This window comes from Nomascus leucogenys, chromosome 13 (assembly GCF_006542625.1).
Source record: "Nomascus leucogenys isolate Asia chromosome 13, Asia_NLE_v1, whole genome shotgun sequence".
NCBI lineage: Eukaryota > Metazoa > Chordata > Mammalia > Primates > Hylobatidae > Nomascus > Nomascus leucogenys.
The window spans coordinates 70,147,574-70,163,228 of NC_044393.1; the positions used below are offsets into that span (position 1 = coordinate 70,147,574).

General features: G+C 37.9%; 1 protein-coding gene across 2 annotated transcripts in view; it reads left to right on the forward strand.

Annotated features, from left to right (window-relative positions):
* Positions 1-251: 251 nt before the first annotated feature.
* CPED1 (cadherin like and PC-esterase domain containing 1) overlaps positions 252-15,655 on the forward strand; it is a 315,288-nt gene continuing 299,884 nt past the window's right edge. Inside the window, exons 1-2 of one of the 2 annotated variants that reach the window (XM_003261250.4) lie at positions 252-455; positions 934-1,413. In XM_003261250.4, coding sequence (XP_003261298.2) covers positions 1,165-1,413 — 249 coding nt within the window. In that variant the 5' untranslated portion in view covers positions 252-455; positions 934-1,164. Of the gene's footprint in view, positions 456-593; positions 1,414-15,655 lie in introns of those variants that run through there. The other variant, XM_012512038.2, reaches the window with a different exon arrangement.

Consider the following 15,655-nt stretch of genomic DNA (forward strand, 5'->3'; position numbering starts at 1 on the left):
AAGGCTATTTGTTTTTCCAATTCTATATTAGGAAAAAGAAGTTGCATAGAGGATCAGACATCAGATACGTTTCTAAATTCTGCAGCTCTGGGTAGGCAGCCTCATTTGGGGAAATGCTAGCTGCTGTTTCCAACGTGGGGAAGCCCACTGTTTCGGACCCAGAGCTGACAGCGCTGCTCCAGCAGCCCCCAGGGCCAGAGGAACCCGGCCTTAGCTCCGCCCCGCTCTGCCCGGCCCCGGGTGGCTGCGATGCCGAGGTCCTCTGCTCCCGCCGGGCGTGCAGCGGGCGCGCGCGCGTGTGTTTATGTGTGTGTGTGTGTGTGTGTGTGTCTCTGTGTGTGTGTGAGATGAATTGGAGTCATACGACTGGGTGTTTCCTTCCGAGTGGTTTTCATCAGCAATCCATTAGGAAATCATGGAAGCTTTTTTTTTCTGGCTAAAAGGATGAAAACTGAGTAAGTACATAGAACTTTGAACTTGAGACGGAATGAAACAAATTCAAGCAAAAACCCTGACAGTAACCATGTCCATTCAAATTGCGTATGCCCTTTTTATGTTAAAAGCTGTGAATACTTACAGGACAGTGGGAATTTAAAACTAAATGAAGGGAAGCATACAAAAGGCTGAAAGCAAGACTGCTTTAAAACCGGAGGAAAATTGAGGAACTGCTAAGGCAACCTGGCCTGAGTTCAGCTGTGCAACAGGCACCTTGGGTTTTAATCTTTTGCGTTCTTTAATGCTGTTTTCAGACTCCAGATTTACTTTGGTGCTGTTTTCTCTCTTCCTGGAAAGCTGAGGCAGAGTCGGACTCCTTTACTGTGAGTTTAAAGATGTGAAAATAAGGCATTGCTGGAAGCAACAGTTTGGCAGCCTGGGGTACACTCAGGTTATTCGTTACAACTATTATTATTTGATGTCTTTTTTTAAACTCAGGTCATCCAGTTTTGACTGTCATCCATGGAAGAGCTCTTATTAAATGCCTCAGACTTTCGGGACCTATGATTCTTTGGCACAACCCTTTGGAAAATTCTTAAGCAGGGATGAAGCAAACTTGATTGGAGTTGGGGAAAAAGAAGACAGATTAGTATTTTTCATGCTGACAAAAAATAGCTGCTATGACTTTTCCCGCAACGTGGACAGGGGCCAAGTGAAGCTGAACTGGTCATGGTCTGTCGCCCAGTGTTCCCTTGTCGTCGGCGATTTTGCCCCCGACCCTTCTTGGTGGGCTTAGTGGTGGCAATCTGTCTCTTCTACCAGACTCTGACCCTCCGAGGGACGAGGAAGCTCGCAGCCGCTGCCCCTGGGGCTGTCCCACACACATCCACTGAAATCCAGGCAAGCAAATGCAAGAAAGGATTCTCTCAGGACAAACAGTGCTTCCTTCTCTCTGGTAATGCCCAGGAAACCAGAAAGGTAAGACTCTCATAAGCTTAATGGAGACAGTTTCTGCAAAGACAGCAATCTGCTTCTCTGTCTTTTCTATAAAACTAAAATTAACTTCCATGAGTTCTGAAAGGGTTCCAGAGTGTAAACAGCCTAGAGAGTGACCTGATGACAGGGAAACACGTTACATAAGCTTCAACTTCTTATAGTTACTTCCAGAAAGTTCTGGCCTTACTTTATCTCTTAGGATTTCACTTCATTTCAGTGGAATGAAGTAGACAGTTTGGAGGAGGCATAAGATGATGTGGATTCTTTCTAAAATATCAGGATTGTAAGAGATCTGAGGCTTTACAATTCAAAAACATAAATCAAAGACTCAAAAACTTTGATAAACCTTGAGTGTCTCTTTTCTCAAGGCAGTCAGTATGAGTACTTAGACCATTCCAGACTCAAAGATTCTCCAGAGTTTCATTTTGTAACTAGCTGGATCGATTCTTAATTGGTGACCACATTTCTAAAGCAATATATTTACTTCGAAAGCGTTTAAAATAATAGGATAATAGGTTTCTTCAAAAGAATTGATGCACTGTGTTTTATTGTTTATAGGATCAGGGAAATACAGATTATTCTATATTTATACTATTCAGCTAAACTTACTAATCTTACTTGTCAAATGTTGAAAAAAAAACACAAAAAGCACACAAAGTAACACAGGATTTCTATTTTAATATACCACTCTCCTCATGCCTATCAGTAAAATAATGACCTGTAACATAGTCAAGTGTAAAACAGAACATGAACAAAGAAAAAAAAATCCACGCAAAAAAAAATCATGGTGGCAAAGCTACTAAATTTTATGTTACAACAAGTAGTATTGTAGCAACATAATTGAGGGCTCTGAAAGTAGCATCTTATATCTACAGTAGATTCTGTTCGATCTTATGATGCCGGTTACCGTTTGAAGTAGAATTTCTACTTGAACACCAGCTCTGTCGCTAGCATTATTACCAAAACCTCCACGATTGACCAGCACCACCTGTTTTAAAAACTCTTTTATTTATTTCGTTTCAGACTACTGCCCTGTGAGACAGGTACAGTAAATATGATTATTAGCATTTTATGAACAATGAGCCTGACACTCAGTGCCATTTAGGTAGGTCACATGGTTAGCATTATGACATGATGCATCCCCACAGCAATAGCTATCAAGCTGCGTGGTTCCTACTGCAGGGCTGATGCTCCAAATAAAAAGTAAATTCAAAGCCCTTGTAATAATTTTTGAAACCACAACTACAAGAACTTATTGAAATACAAAATAACATTAAGTTAAAACAAAGAAAATTTGAAACTTTTAAGTGACTTCATTTGTTATCCGTAATGCCAAGAAACATCTTGACCAAGAACGATCTTATGACAAAGAATAGTAGATAATATAAGTTGAAACACTGTAAAATGAAACTGCAACTGAGATTGTACATCTATTTTTAGGCACAGGAAAGTGATTGAAGAATGTGTATTTTTGTTGTTGTTGTTCATTTATACTAGCATTAACTTTTTTTCTTTTCCTGAATACATCACAGTTACAATGGATGTAAACTGTGACTGTTAAAGTCATTTCTTGTTAGTTTCCAATATTGAGAAAGGTAATTTATTCAAAAATAGTTGACATAGTCTTGCTCTTATTTAATGCCTAAAATTTTTGCTAAGAATTTTGCATGAAAAGGTTTTATTAATGAACTTACAGCTTTCTTATTCCCCTTGTTCTGTGTGATTCCTGCTTTGTTTGTAATTTAGGCATATGTTAGCTGTTATTTGTGGGCTGTCATAGAAAATTTTATTTCAACTTTGAATCTCCTACTACTTATAAACCATCTGAAACTTACTGGCTGCTGGTGTAAAACATTCACTTGAGAATTTTCTTCACCAAAAATGCCAAACACATGATGAATTTGGTTTACAAATGATTCACAGTCTTAAGTATTTTAACTGTAAGCAAGATGCTAAATTTACAATTATAGTTCAGGAGCCCAGTGGATATGAAAAGTAGATTTCCAAACATTAGCCATGTCATTCCATTTTTAACCTATGCCAGCCCCTGGATTAAAGCCACTTTTTATTTGAGACAGAAAGGAAGTGAGAAAGAAAGTATCATACACATGTTAATTAAAACCAGATACAAATTAATTCTACTTATAGCATATGTTTTGAAAAAGGAGTCAAATCACACTCCAATTTAAATTATTAGATACTCTTTCAGATGGCTAAAATGAAGAGAGAAAGCTTTTGGGATCAATATATTGATCATTTTCTAAAGTAACTATTTGTGAAGTTCATTAAAAAAAAACTGATTAGATGCTATATAGGTTTCCTGAAAACCTAGAATTAGCTTTGAGGCATTTTATAGAAGTAGCATTGTTTCTATCCGTAAATTTTGGATTTTGTTATTACTTTTATTTAGTCAAATCTTAGTCAAATATTTGCTTTAAGTGTTTTTAAAAGTTACTTAAAGCAGCTGATTTTGACCTAGGGTTCATGGATTCCAGAATGTATTTAGATGTATAAAATGTATACATCCATGACATTTTATGCAAAATACTGTAATGTAGGTGTATGTGAAGATCTTTGGGGGGAAATTATAGATTTCTGTCAGATATTCAGAACTAAAAACATGCTAAGAACCACTACAAATGCTTAACAACCAGTATGTTTACATGTTAAACTAACTGCCCCTCCAGGATGTGTAAATTTGATCTAGATTTAAAAACGTAAAATCAAAAAAGCATAATTAAATACTTCAACTGAGCATATTAGAACAAGTGTTTCAGTGAATGTTTTAGTGTTTGCAGGGATAAACATTCAGAAACCAAAGTAAATACACAGAAATAAAAACTTCTTGGATCAGAGTTTTTATTCATTGAATAAGTAATACGTATTTCCCAGCCTTTTTTGTTGCAGTTGTATCTATGAGAAGACCTTTTCTACTTTGTCAGCCTCCTAATGGAGGGTTCTGTACTACCAAATATTTGATCGTGGGTGACTTTACCCTGCACACTTTTACACATGGGATCTGGTTCAATGTGTAAAGCTGTTTTCAGTATGGATTGAAATCATGGTATAGTATATGCCAACTTTCCATAGTGAGGAAGTACTCTCCCTCTTTCTTGCCAAACTTTAATTCACTTTTCCATTTGAATAATCCAAAGGGCTTGGCTAAGCAGATGTATTTTTGTCACTTCTTCTGAGTTTTCTCTCAATATCAGTAGTCTGAATATTGCCTGACAATCTGCCAAGTCTTAAAATTATTTCAATTTAATATATAAACACAGATGTGTTGTCTTCATCAAAGTAGGTCATGCAATAGATTTATCTATTTTATAGCATCTAACATTTTAACATTTCATAGCACAGGAAGCACATTAAATTATAAACAGAAACAATGAAAGAAAATCTCCTTAGTATATGCTCCTTTAATGGAAACTTTGCTATTTGGGGAATACGTTTATACTCACCATAGCCATGTGTTTCTGATTACCTCCTGTTGATGGCTCCAAAATGAGAATTACTATTTTGTTGACTGTTGCTTGACTATTCATTTCCCATGTCTTCTTGACTCTCCCTTCTCTTTAAATGACCGTTCTATATGGCATCTACTTTCTCAAGGATCCAAACACAGCCCAATGCAAATAAGTGGATGTTCTCATTGAAAATGATCTAATTAATCTTGTTTGCATTTCTACTAGTAAATAATATATTTAACATTTGAAACTTTCTAAAAAAATTCCTTACTTGGCCCAGGTTTTCTAGAAATAGAACTGGAGGCAAACACTTGCATGCTAACACTTTATTGGAGAATGCAATCCCAGGGACACAAGAGTGAGGAAAGAACAGAGAAGGGAGAGCAAACAGAAGGGAGTACATTATTGCAAGTCATTTCCAGAGAGGCTTTCTTCAATGACCACGTCTCAGTACAGGTGCCAGACAAAAGGAGCAGAAAGGGCAAGCAATTTATGGCCTGATCTCTTCTCCTGCCTTTTATTGATTGGAGTCCCTCTCATGGTACTTACAGGTTGAGTTTTTTGGCTTCTCAGGGCAGCCAGTAGAGAAGCTAGCCCCTGGATGGGGGTCGCCCTGCAGGTGCAAAGGTGAGGTGGACCCTCCTTTTCAATCAGTACTGTGAGTAGGAGCTTCCAGGTCTGTGCTTCAGAGACAGTGAAAACACTGTCCTTAGTTTGATGACCACAACAATGGTGAGTAATGCCCACTAGAGGGGTAGATGAGGCAATGTGACCTACTCACTACTGAAACAGTAGTTTCATAACTTTGCTTTCTAGAAATCCACCAAAAATCCAGCAAAAAATCCTCGCACTCTTGGGAAGAGGTCTCTTCTTTTATATAAAAATGTTGTAATTATCTCACTGAGAATCCTTCTCTGTAACTAAAAAAAAATCCCCCACAGAATCTTGCTTCATCTCTACCCTTTCTCCTCCTGATACCTTTCATTTATTCATTTTCATTCATTTAGTAAATATTTATTGAACAATTTGTATGTATTAGCCTCTTTATGAGATACAAGTTATACAGAAATAAAAGCTTCCATGAGACAGACAAGTAAATTAATACGGTGATAGGAGACTGATAATTACAAGACTACTTTTTGAATGTTGAGAAGGAACTAGAGAGGGTAGAGAAAGAAAAAAGTATTACATGCAGAACAGCCTGCATATGCAAATAAGAAATGAAATAGCCGGATAGCCTGATACATTTGGAGAATTCAAAGTATTTGTTATACTGTGTGTGTGTGTTGTTGTTGTTGTTGTTACTGATGGAAGCAGGAAGGCAAATACACAAAGTAGAAAAGTCAGCAGGGTCTGGATGTTGGAAATGTGCACATGGTAAGGAGTCTGGATTCTATTCCAAAGGCAACAGAGAATCCCTGAAGAACGTTAAGCAAAGACTGGCATAAATACATAAGTGTATTAGAGAGAAAGTACTAACACACATTGCAGAATGGACTGGAGTAGAATTGAAGGCAGGAAGACCAGTTGGTAGGCTGTTTCAATATGCCTCTTCTTTGCCAAATCTTACTTTCCATGTGTGTTCCTGAACACCCCCTTTTCAACATTTTTCAAAATTGGCTCCACAGTTACCTTCTATTACTTATAATATTGCCAATTCCAAATCTTTCCTCCTGCCAGCAAACATGTGTAGAACTAATAAAACAATAAGCTTTCTTTGTACCTGGCAATCTACCTAATATAGTATGCTCCCTGTCTCTCTACTTCCATTCGGAGAAACTGTAACTGGTTCTCTTTGCATGTACTTCCTTGTTACCTCTCCCCATTCCTTATCCTTTGCATTTGGTCATTTCTATTGAAACCTCTCTTGGTGAACCCCTTATTACCAAATCTAATGATCTATTTTCAGTCTACATCCTTCTTCTCTGAGGCGTCTTCTGCTATTGGGAAGTGACTCTTTCTTGAAATTTCCTTTTTGAATTCCACAACACAACAAGGTTATTCTGAAAAGCGTGTGGTCTCTTTTTGAGTTCATTTCCTCTCTCTGATGACACAGGTAGACATTTCCAACCTTAGGCCCTTGGATCTTTGCCTTGTTTTGTACTTTTCCTTGATGAATGTATCAATTTTGCCTATTGTTAATTTTCACCCTTGGCAGATGACATATCACCTACCTCTTCAAATTCCTGTTACCTTTTTCTATAATATTATAAAATACTACAAAAATTTAAATAATTTATTTCACAAACTTCATGCCCAAATCAATGACTCCTCTTAATCTCCCTATTTCCATGAATAGGACCTGACACCCAACCACCATTTTCTTAGATGCATAGTTTTTACACCTTTGATATTTCTTTCTTCTTCTCCATACCTTGCTCTTCACCAAATCCATCTTGCCTGGCTTCTTACCAAATCTGAAGCCTACCACTGAGCGACATGGCCAGCTCCTAATTAGAAAGGCCACAGCATTCTTCAATTTCTTCTTCTCCTTCTCCTTCTTCCCCTTCCCCTTCTGCTTCCGCTTCCCCTTCCCCTTCGCTTCCGCTTCCCCTTCCCCTTCCCCTTCCCCTTCCCTTCCTCCCTTCCCTCCTCCTCCTCCTCTTCTTCTGCTTCTTCTTCTTCTTCTTCTTCTTCTTCTCCTCCTCCTCCTCCTCCACCTCCTCCTCCATCTCACCTTCTTCTTCTCCTCCTCCTTCTCCTTCTCCTCCTCCTCTTCTTCTTCTTCTCTTCTTCTTCTTCTTCTTCTTCTTCTTCTTCTTCTTCTTCTTCTTCTTCTTCTTCTTCTTCTTCTTCTTCTTCTTCCTTTCTTCTTTCTTCTTCTTCTTCAATAACTCTGGGAGTGGTGGCTCACATCTGTAATCCTAGCACTTTGGGAGGCTGAGGCAGGAGGATCACTTAAGTCCAGGAGTTCAAGACCAGCCTAGGCAAAATAGGGAGAGCCTATCTCCACAAAAAGTTAAAAAAATTAGCTGGGATTGATGGCATGTGCCTGGAGCACCCCAGCTACTCGAGAGGCCAAGGTGGGAGGATTGCTTGAGCCAGGGATGTCAAGGCTGCAGTGACCTGTGATCGTGCCTCTGCACTCCAGCCTAGGTGACAGAGCAAGCTCCTGTCTCAAAAAAAAAAAAAAAAAAAAAAAGGAATTATCCTTAAAAAATTTTAATAGAGGTAAAAAAACCCCACATATTATAAAATTTACCCTCTTAACCATTTGTAAGTATACAGTTAAGTAGTATTAATCATATTTACATTGTTGTGCAAAGTCCAAAACTTTCTTGCCTTGTTCACAGCCCCTATTCAGAAACATTAGTTTCAACCGGCTTGCATGTTGCTTCCTCTTCTCCTTGGCATCTGGCCCAGATCTGGATTTCTTCCTTGTGGTTTATATATTGCCTGTAGACATGGTGCTCCTTTTTTAGCTCTAACTTCTAATTTCTCTCTGGGACCGTGCTGTGCATTTAGCCCTTTATTATACTATTATAATTTTAGTAAATATCACATGAGCACGGCCTTTATGGCTATGTAAAGTGGAATTTTCTCTAGTCCTCCAAATTAATTCAGGTAAGAGTTCATCAGATTCCAAAATCTTAGCATCTACCTTCACAATCCCAATGCTGTGTCCTTGTTGTCACTAACCTAGACTCATTCAGTGGTTTAACCAGTTACCCCTCCATCTGCCTGCATATTCTATGCAGTCTGTGCACAGGTCCCATTAATACCTCTGCTGAAAGCCTTCAGGAGTTGTAACGTTGAGCACACTCAATTGAGTAGAAACCGCCCTGATCCTGGCATGTTCCAACATACTTTTCCAGCCTTATCTCTACCCTGTCTCTAGGTGTAATCCATAATCCAGCCAACAGCCTATTTTCTAAACTCCCACATCTCTCCTTCTGTCAGGAGTCTCCTCCAGGGAGCCTGCTCTACTCAATACCTCTAAAAATCTTCATGATCATTCTTAAAGCTTTTGAGAAACCTATGAAGTTTCACTTCCTTCATCATAGCAGCCCTTATCTCCATAAGTGGATGTGTGCTTAAACATCCCTAATAAAACTTATGTTTCATTGTAACTATTTATAAATGAAGGAACATTAGAATGTTATAACTGCAAATAAGTTAGAGATGATTAAGTTCAACATCTTTCTTTTTTAAGTGAAGAGAAAGAAGGCCACAGAAAGAAAGTGGCTCTCTCAAAGTAACATAATAAGTTGATAGTGTGGACAGGACTGGACTGAGACCTATGTCCTTTCTATTTTATTATAGCCCCATATACTAACTCCATTCATTGGTATTATGGGTTGAATTGTGTACCCCGTCCCTGAAAAGATATGTTGAAGCCCTAAACTCCAGTACCTCAGAATGTGACCTTACTTGGAAATAGGGTTATCGCAGATATAATTAGTTAGGATGAAGCCACACTGGAGTAAGGTGGCCCCTAATCCAATATGACTGGTGTTATAAGAAGACAGTAGATGGGGCGTGGTGACTCACACCTGCAATCCCAGCAGTTTGGAAGGCCAAGGTGGGTGGATCACCTGAGGTCAGGAGTTCGAGACCAGCCTGGCCAACATGGTGAAACCCTGTCTCTACTAAAAATACAAAAAAACTAGCTGGGCGTGGTGGCGGGCACCTGTAATTCCAGCTACTCGGTAGGCTAAGACAGGAGAATCACTTGAACCCAGGAAGCAGAGGTTGCAGTGAGCTGAGATTGTGACACTTCACTCCGGCCTGGGTAACAAGAGCGAAACTTGGTCTCGAAAAAATAAAATAAAATAAAATAAAATAAAATAAAATAAAATAAAATAAAATAAAAAATAAAAAAGAAGAGAACAGCATAGGAAGACAGAGACACACAGGGAGAATGCCATGTAATGTTGAGGGCAGACATTGGAGTCATGCAGCTGCACACTAATGGACACCAAAGATTGTGGCAAACCCCCAGAAACTCGAGAGTCAAGGAAGGATTCCACCACAAGTTTCAGAGGAACTGCTGACACTGTTATTTTAGGCTTCTAGCCCCCAGAATTACGAGATTTAGTAAGTAAGCTTCTCTTGTTTTAAACTATCCAGCTTCGAATACTTTGTTACAGCAGCTCTAGGAAACTAATAAATTTGGGAAGGCAGAATAGTTAAGTACATAAACACTGCATTCAAATTAATATCATTTGTTAACTTGTTACCTTGGGCACATTTCTTGACCTCTCTAGGATTTAGTTTCCTTACCCGAATATGGATATATTATCACCAACTCCCCAGGCTAACATGAGCCTTAAATGAGATAAATCACATGAAGCACTTAAAGTGTCTGGCAGATAGAAAGCACTCAATAAATATTAACTATGAAAATAATTATTATTTAATTTCCTTGAAGACTCACTCCTCTCTGTGGACCCTATAGATCCTAACATTTGGCCTTCACAAAGTCAGTGAGCAATAAATAATTGCTGCAATGAACATAAGTCTTTGGATAAGAAATGTCTGAGATGAAAGCTTTGTTGAGTTTCTCTCTCTATCCCCCAGCCTCTAAGCTGTTGCCTTTCCACAGTAAAATGAATCTTTTGAATCAAGACCAAATTTAGGGAGGCTGATGTATCACTCAACGTCAGACTTGCTGATCTATAGGCAAGTCCTCAGTTTTGCAGAATCTTTTTTTTTTTAAGTCTGAGTTGCTGAAACGAACAGCATGTTATAGCTGGGGATGGGGAGGAGTGAGTTGAGTGCAGATAGGAGGAAAGAGATTAAGATTTTGGACCCTGAGTAACAAATCTATTCACTTGTTTATTGTCTTTCTGCATGGAATATAAGCTCCTTCAGATCAAATACTTTATTTGATTGGCTTACTGCTACATCCCCAGTGTCAAAACAGCCTCTGATACATAGTGAGCATTGAATAAATATTCAGTCAATGAATGAATAAATAAATGAATGATGAATTTGAATCTGCCAACTCTAGAGCAGGGCAAGATATGAGAGGAACTCTTTCTCCCTCTTTTCTTTCTCTTGCTGAACTCAAAAGTCCTCCACTTCTCCTTCTTCCTGTACAAGTATCCCTTGATCTCTTTACTGTACTATCTCTTGGACTTCTGGCTAATGGTAATCATCATGCCACTTCTACATTAAAGTTGATTAATTATCTTTGATTAATTAACTATCACTGATTTCTCATTATCATCAGCTCCATTGTCTCGTTGAAATCCTTAGCCTATAAACATTCTCAAGTACCTACCATGATAATAATAAAAATAACATCCTTTCCTAATCATTGTGCCTTTCTGTTTACATCTCTTCTTTTTTATCCTCATTGTCACCATCATCTAAACTCTATTTCTGTTAAGGAATTTCCATTTTTAATAGATTGATCCTACCTAAAATTGAGCCATTCCTTTTATACATTTTTATATTGTAACTGGATTGGAAGATGTAGATTTAAAAATCTTGCCGATGGAATTTAAATACAGGAGTTTATGTATAGGAGGCTCTCAAGAGATGTTATCAACACACTAATAGGTATGCAACTTCCATAGAATTAGTTAGGCTGCCTGATGAGCATTTAATGCTTGTGAATTTATCTGAGACAGTTGATTAGAACGATGTTAAATTTTTATAATGAAATATGCATATGGGTGAAAAATTGCTCATACTGAGAGAATTTAAACAAATTCAAATTTGTTTACATTGACACATTTTAATGAAGTCTTGATGAAGCTCAAATTTTAACAAGTTATATTAAATGTCATATGTATCAAAGAATTAATCATTTTATAAGTGTCATTCTCTCTTGTTTTTTCAGATAGTGGCAGGAACTTCTGCTTCTTTCTCCTTCTAAGCAATTCTGTTTCTTGTTTTAATGGAATTGAAAATTCATATAAGATAAACCCTCTGAAATAGAAACCACTAAATACACTGACATTATAAAAAGTGCTTCCTGTTATCAACTCTGAGTCTGTGGCCTTTTGGGGTGAAAGGAATGTTTTGGTTTCGTTTTTCCCCTTGGCTTCCTTTAGATATTTTTTTCCAAGGGATCTGTTCTCACTAAAAGAATGAGCTCATGTTCTAACATAGGATTTATGTTCTGTGGCAGAAATTACATCAAATTTGGAAATTTGCAAGGTAAACAGAACTTTGTCAACTTTCACACTTTTTGGAGACTTGTTCAAAATATAAAATTAAGCATTTTGACTTATCATGTATGGAGTTCAGAAAGAAATATGACAAAGACTGAGTCAGCCATGTATAAGGATCTTAAAAAATTTTATTCAACTCTCGATTAAATTCACTAAGAGAGGCTAGGGGTATTTATGATCCAAAATAATAGATGGAACAAAATAATATTAAGAAGAACACATGGATTTGGCAGTGCAGAATGGGCCTTATCATGTTCCTTGACATATAACTACCTTTGGTGTCCCTAATCTTTATCTGGGTGTTCTCAATAGGAACCCCTACCAGTTCATTTATAGTGCAGGCCAATCAGAGTAACTTGGTAAGAGGGAAGCTCTGTAACTGAATATTGCTGTTGAGAATAGATCTTACGATCTTCAGCACAGCTTTCAATCTCAAGCCTGTTAAGTATATTGAATAAGAAGCCTAGCAGATCATGGGTATGTTGTGGAATACATTGGTCCAAATTCCAGCTTTATCCTAGCTATAGGACAATTGGCAAATTTTATACACGTTTTTAAATCCTCAGTTCTCTTATTGGAAAATGGAACTAACCCCTATTTGTGGGAACTGAATAAAATCATATGTTTGAAAGCATCAAGCATGGTTGTTGGCCAGAGTCAATGTTCGATAAACATTGTATGTGTCCTTTCTTCCCATGAGAAGCTGGGTTTAAGCTCTGATCTCAAAAACAAGCACTGGGTATATGTTACATTATATTTTCTTCAATAATGCATATATAGTATGTATTTTTTGTTGTCACCCTGTGTTTTCTTTGGTACATTTTGCTCAGGTAAATGTTTAAAGCTGCTTGTCCACTTTCCTTTTTGGCACCTATAGATACAGTCAAATGCAAGCATATTCCATGGGGTTTCCAGGGATATGCATAATACTTCCTCATCTGCTCAAGAAAGTCACTTTGACTGCCAGGAGTCAGAATGCAACATATCTCCCCTCATTTATTAAACATAAATTATTCACAAATTTTGATATTTTAGTTCTTTTCATAGCCAATCTCTTGTAACATACATCACAGCCAATCTCGACAAACTGAAGCTGGTAATTGTTGACCTGAGCATATTTTGAGTATGCTTGAGAGAGGGATTTGGGGTAGCCAGTCTAGGAAGAGAGTCAGGTGGAGGAAGATGCCTGATGGTAATGTGTAACTATGGGAAGAAAATGGAATTTACTTAAAAAATAATATTGCTCCGGGGTCATGATATTTCTTATTTCTTTTGGCATAGGAAAAAGTAGGTGGTGTTAGGGTGGTGGTGCAGACTTCTAGAAACCACCAGAACAACCTGTTAAAAGTTCATGTGTCTGAAACAGATCCTGCCATGACCCATTCACCCTTTCCAAGAGAAAGGAAATTACCTGGGACTGAAATGGGGAATCCCAGTTTGCATAATGAAGAGTTGAGTGACCGTGGACAAGTGACTTCTTTGGGTTTTATTTTCCTAGTCTGTGGTCCAGGGATCGAAATGCCTGTCACAGAGGTGCTATGGGATCTAATTAGACACTTTAGCTGAGAGTACTTTGAAAAACATTGAGATTATAAAAGACAGGGGAATATATAGTTTCGTATCCAAAAGAATGATATCATTAAAATATTCTCATTGCATTTGGTGCCTCTTGGGAAAAGAAGACATTTATATATAACACAAATGTGATTACTGGAAACACTCTTTTCATTAAAAATTTATAGTATAGTGTGCTATACAAATGCCAAGTTATAAAGTTATGTTTCAAAATGCCACTAGGAGTCCAAAACTGTGCTGCTACAATTGAGTTTCCTCTTGATGTTTCACTATTTCTTTAACAAGCAATAGGAAGTATAATAGCATTCCAATAGCTACAGCCCTAAGCCTACTTCTTCCCTGGTGGAAAATCTAGTATTAATTTAGCCAAAGTGCACAAATGCTTCAGGAAAAATGGAACAGGAAATTAACTTTTCTATAGTAGTAAAGGAACTACCCGACCTTAGCAAAGCATCAATCAGAAAGTTGACTTTCATACTGAGCAGTAAACCTTCCCTACTGGACACACCCAGAGGGCAGAAGTGATCTTGAATGTTTCCCTTTACTCCGCTCTCTGTTATTATCTTTAAGAACTGTCTTTTTTTTTCTGAATAAACAGTGAAAACATTAATAACACATCTGAAACTCCCAATGGCACAAGCTAAACCTACTTATCTAAGTATTTTAGAACTACATAAGCTATTTTAAAAGCAGATAGGTTTGAGGCAGAGTTAGTTTTCTTGTGGGGGAGTATATGAGGATAGGGAAGAAAGGAGGTGAGTGTACTACGTTTCTTTTAAAAAAATGATTAAAGTATGACCATGTTTGCTTTTAACAAACTTGTTTTGCTGGAGAGCAGATAAACTGTATTTGTGGAAACATATTCTGTCAGACATATGAACTTCAAAAGCTAGAATTGTCTCCTATTTTTCTTGTAAAATAATATCTTACAAGGAAGCCCCTTTTCTGGGATATAAATAGGAGTATGTCTCATGATCCAACAATGTGTACGTAATCCTAAGCACATTTCCAAAGCAACCAAGCATTTATAGTAATGTAACCATACCCTGTGAAATCTAGCATTAAAGCAAAACTTTCCAATAAATTACTGTCAGCTGGATCAGGGCAGAGACCAAGTTTACACAATTCCTGGCACATAATATGTTGAATGAATGGACGAACGAGATCTAGTGTAAGTCCATGTTGTGTATTCAGTATAGAACTCTCTGTGGTGGTCAGCAGTCCTTGAATTCTTCTTTTGTACTTTCCATTCAGCTCTTAAACTCTGATTATTCCCAAACAATGTCCCCACCCAGGTCTTCCTTCATTCAAAAGATGTCTTCACCTCCTGCCTTCCTGAGAAGACCAAAGCAATTTGTTTGACCATCTAAGACATGGTTTCCACTTTAGACCTGACTGAGACCTACTGCTACACCCTTTCAGAATAAACTAGAACTCTAGGAAAGGAAATTCCTTTTCCGGCCAGCCACAGAAGAAAGCCAAAAGCTATTCTGCAACACAATTGGTCCCATAAAGAAAGGATTAGAGAGTTTAGGGGCTTGAAAACTTGATATCAGTATTAGATGATGTATTATTCCTTCCTTTAGGAAACAGTGCTTATATTTGGGAATTTTAGATATTGGCATTTCCTGCCAATTTTTGATTGTGGGAGCAAGAAGTTGGCCATCTGATATTTAAACATTCTAGAATGAATATGTAATTTGGAGAGCTCCAGGGCTGATCTTGAAAGAATATGTGAGGTCGTGTTATGATATGTTAGTGTGATTGTGCAGCATCTGGCAACATGAGCAGGAACAGGTAGACATGGTAGAGTGGGGTGACCTCTCGAGGGAAAGCATGGGAGGGAGAGTTCTTGGAGCTCAGTCAGGATGGAGAAAGTGTTATCCAGGGTTGTCTCAAAGGAGAGCCAAGGTTGCATGTCAGTAATGGCCAGTAAACCGAAAGGACCAGATAAGAAGGCCATGGAGCGTGAATAGCCATGAGGGTAATAAGAGTAAGCAAGAAAACAGAATGAATGCCCAGGCATAAATGTGTGCTGAAGGAAACTTGGTCTACTTC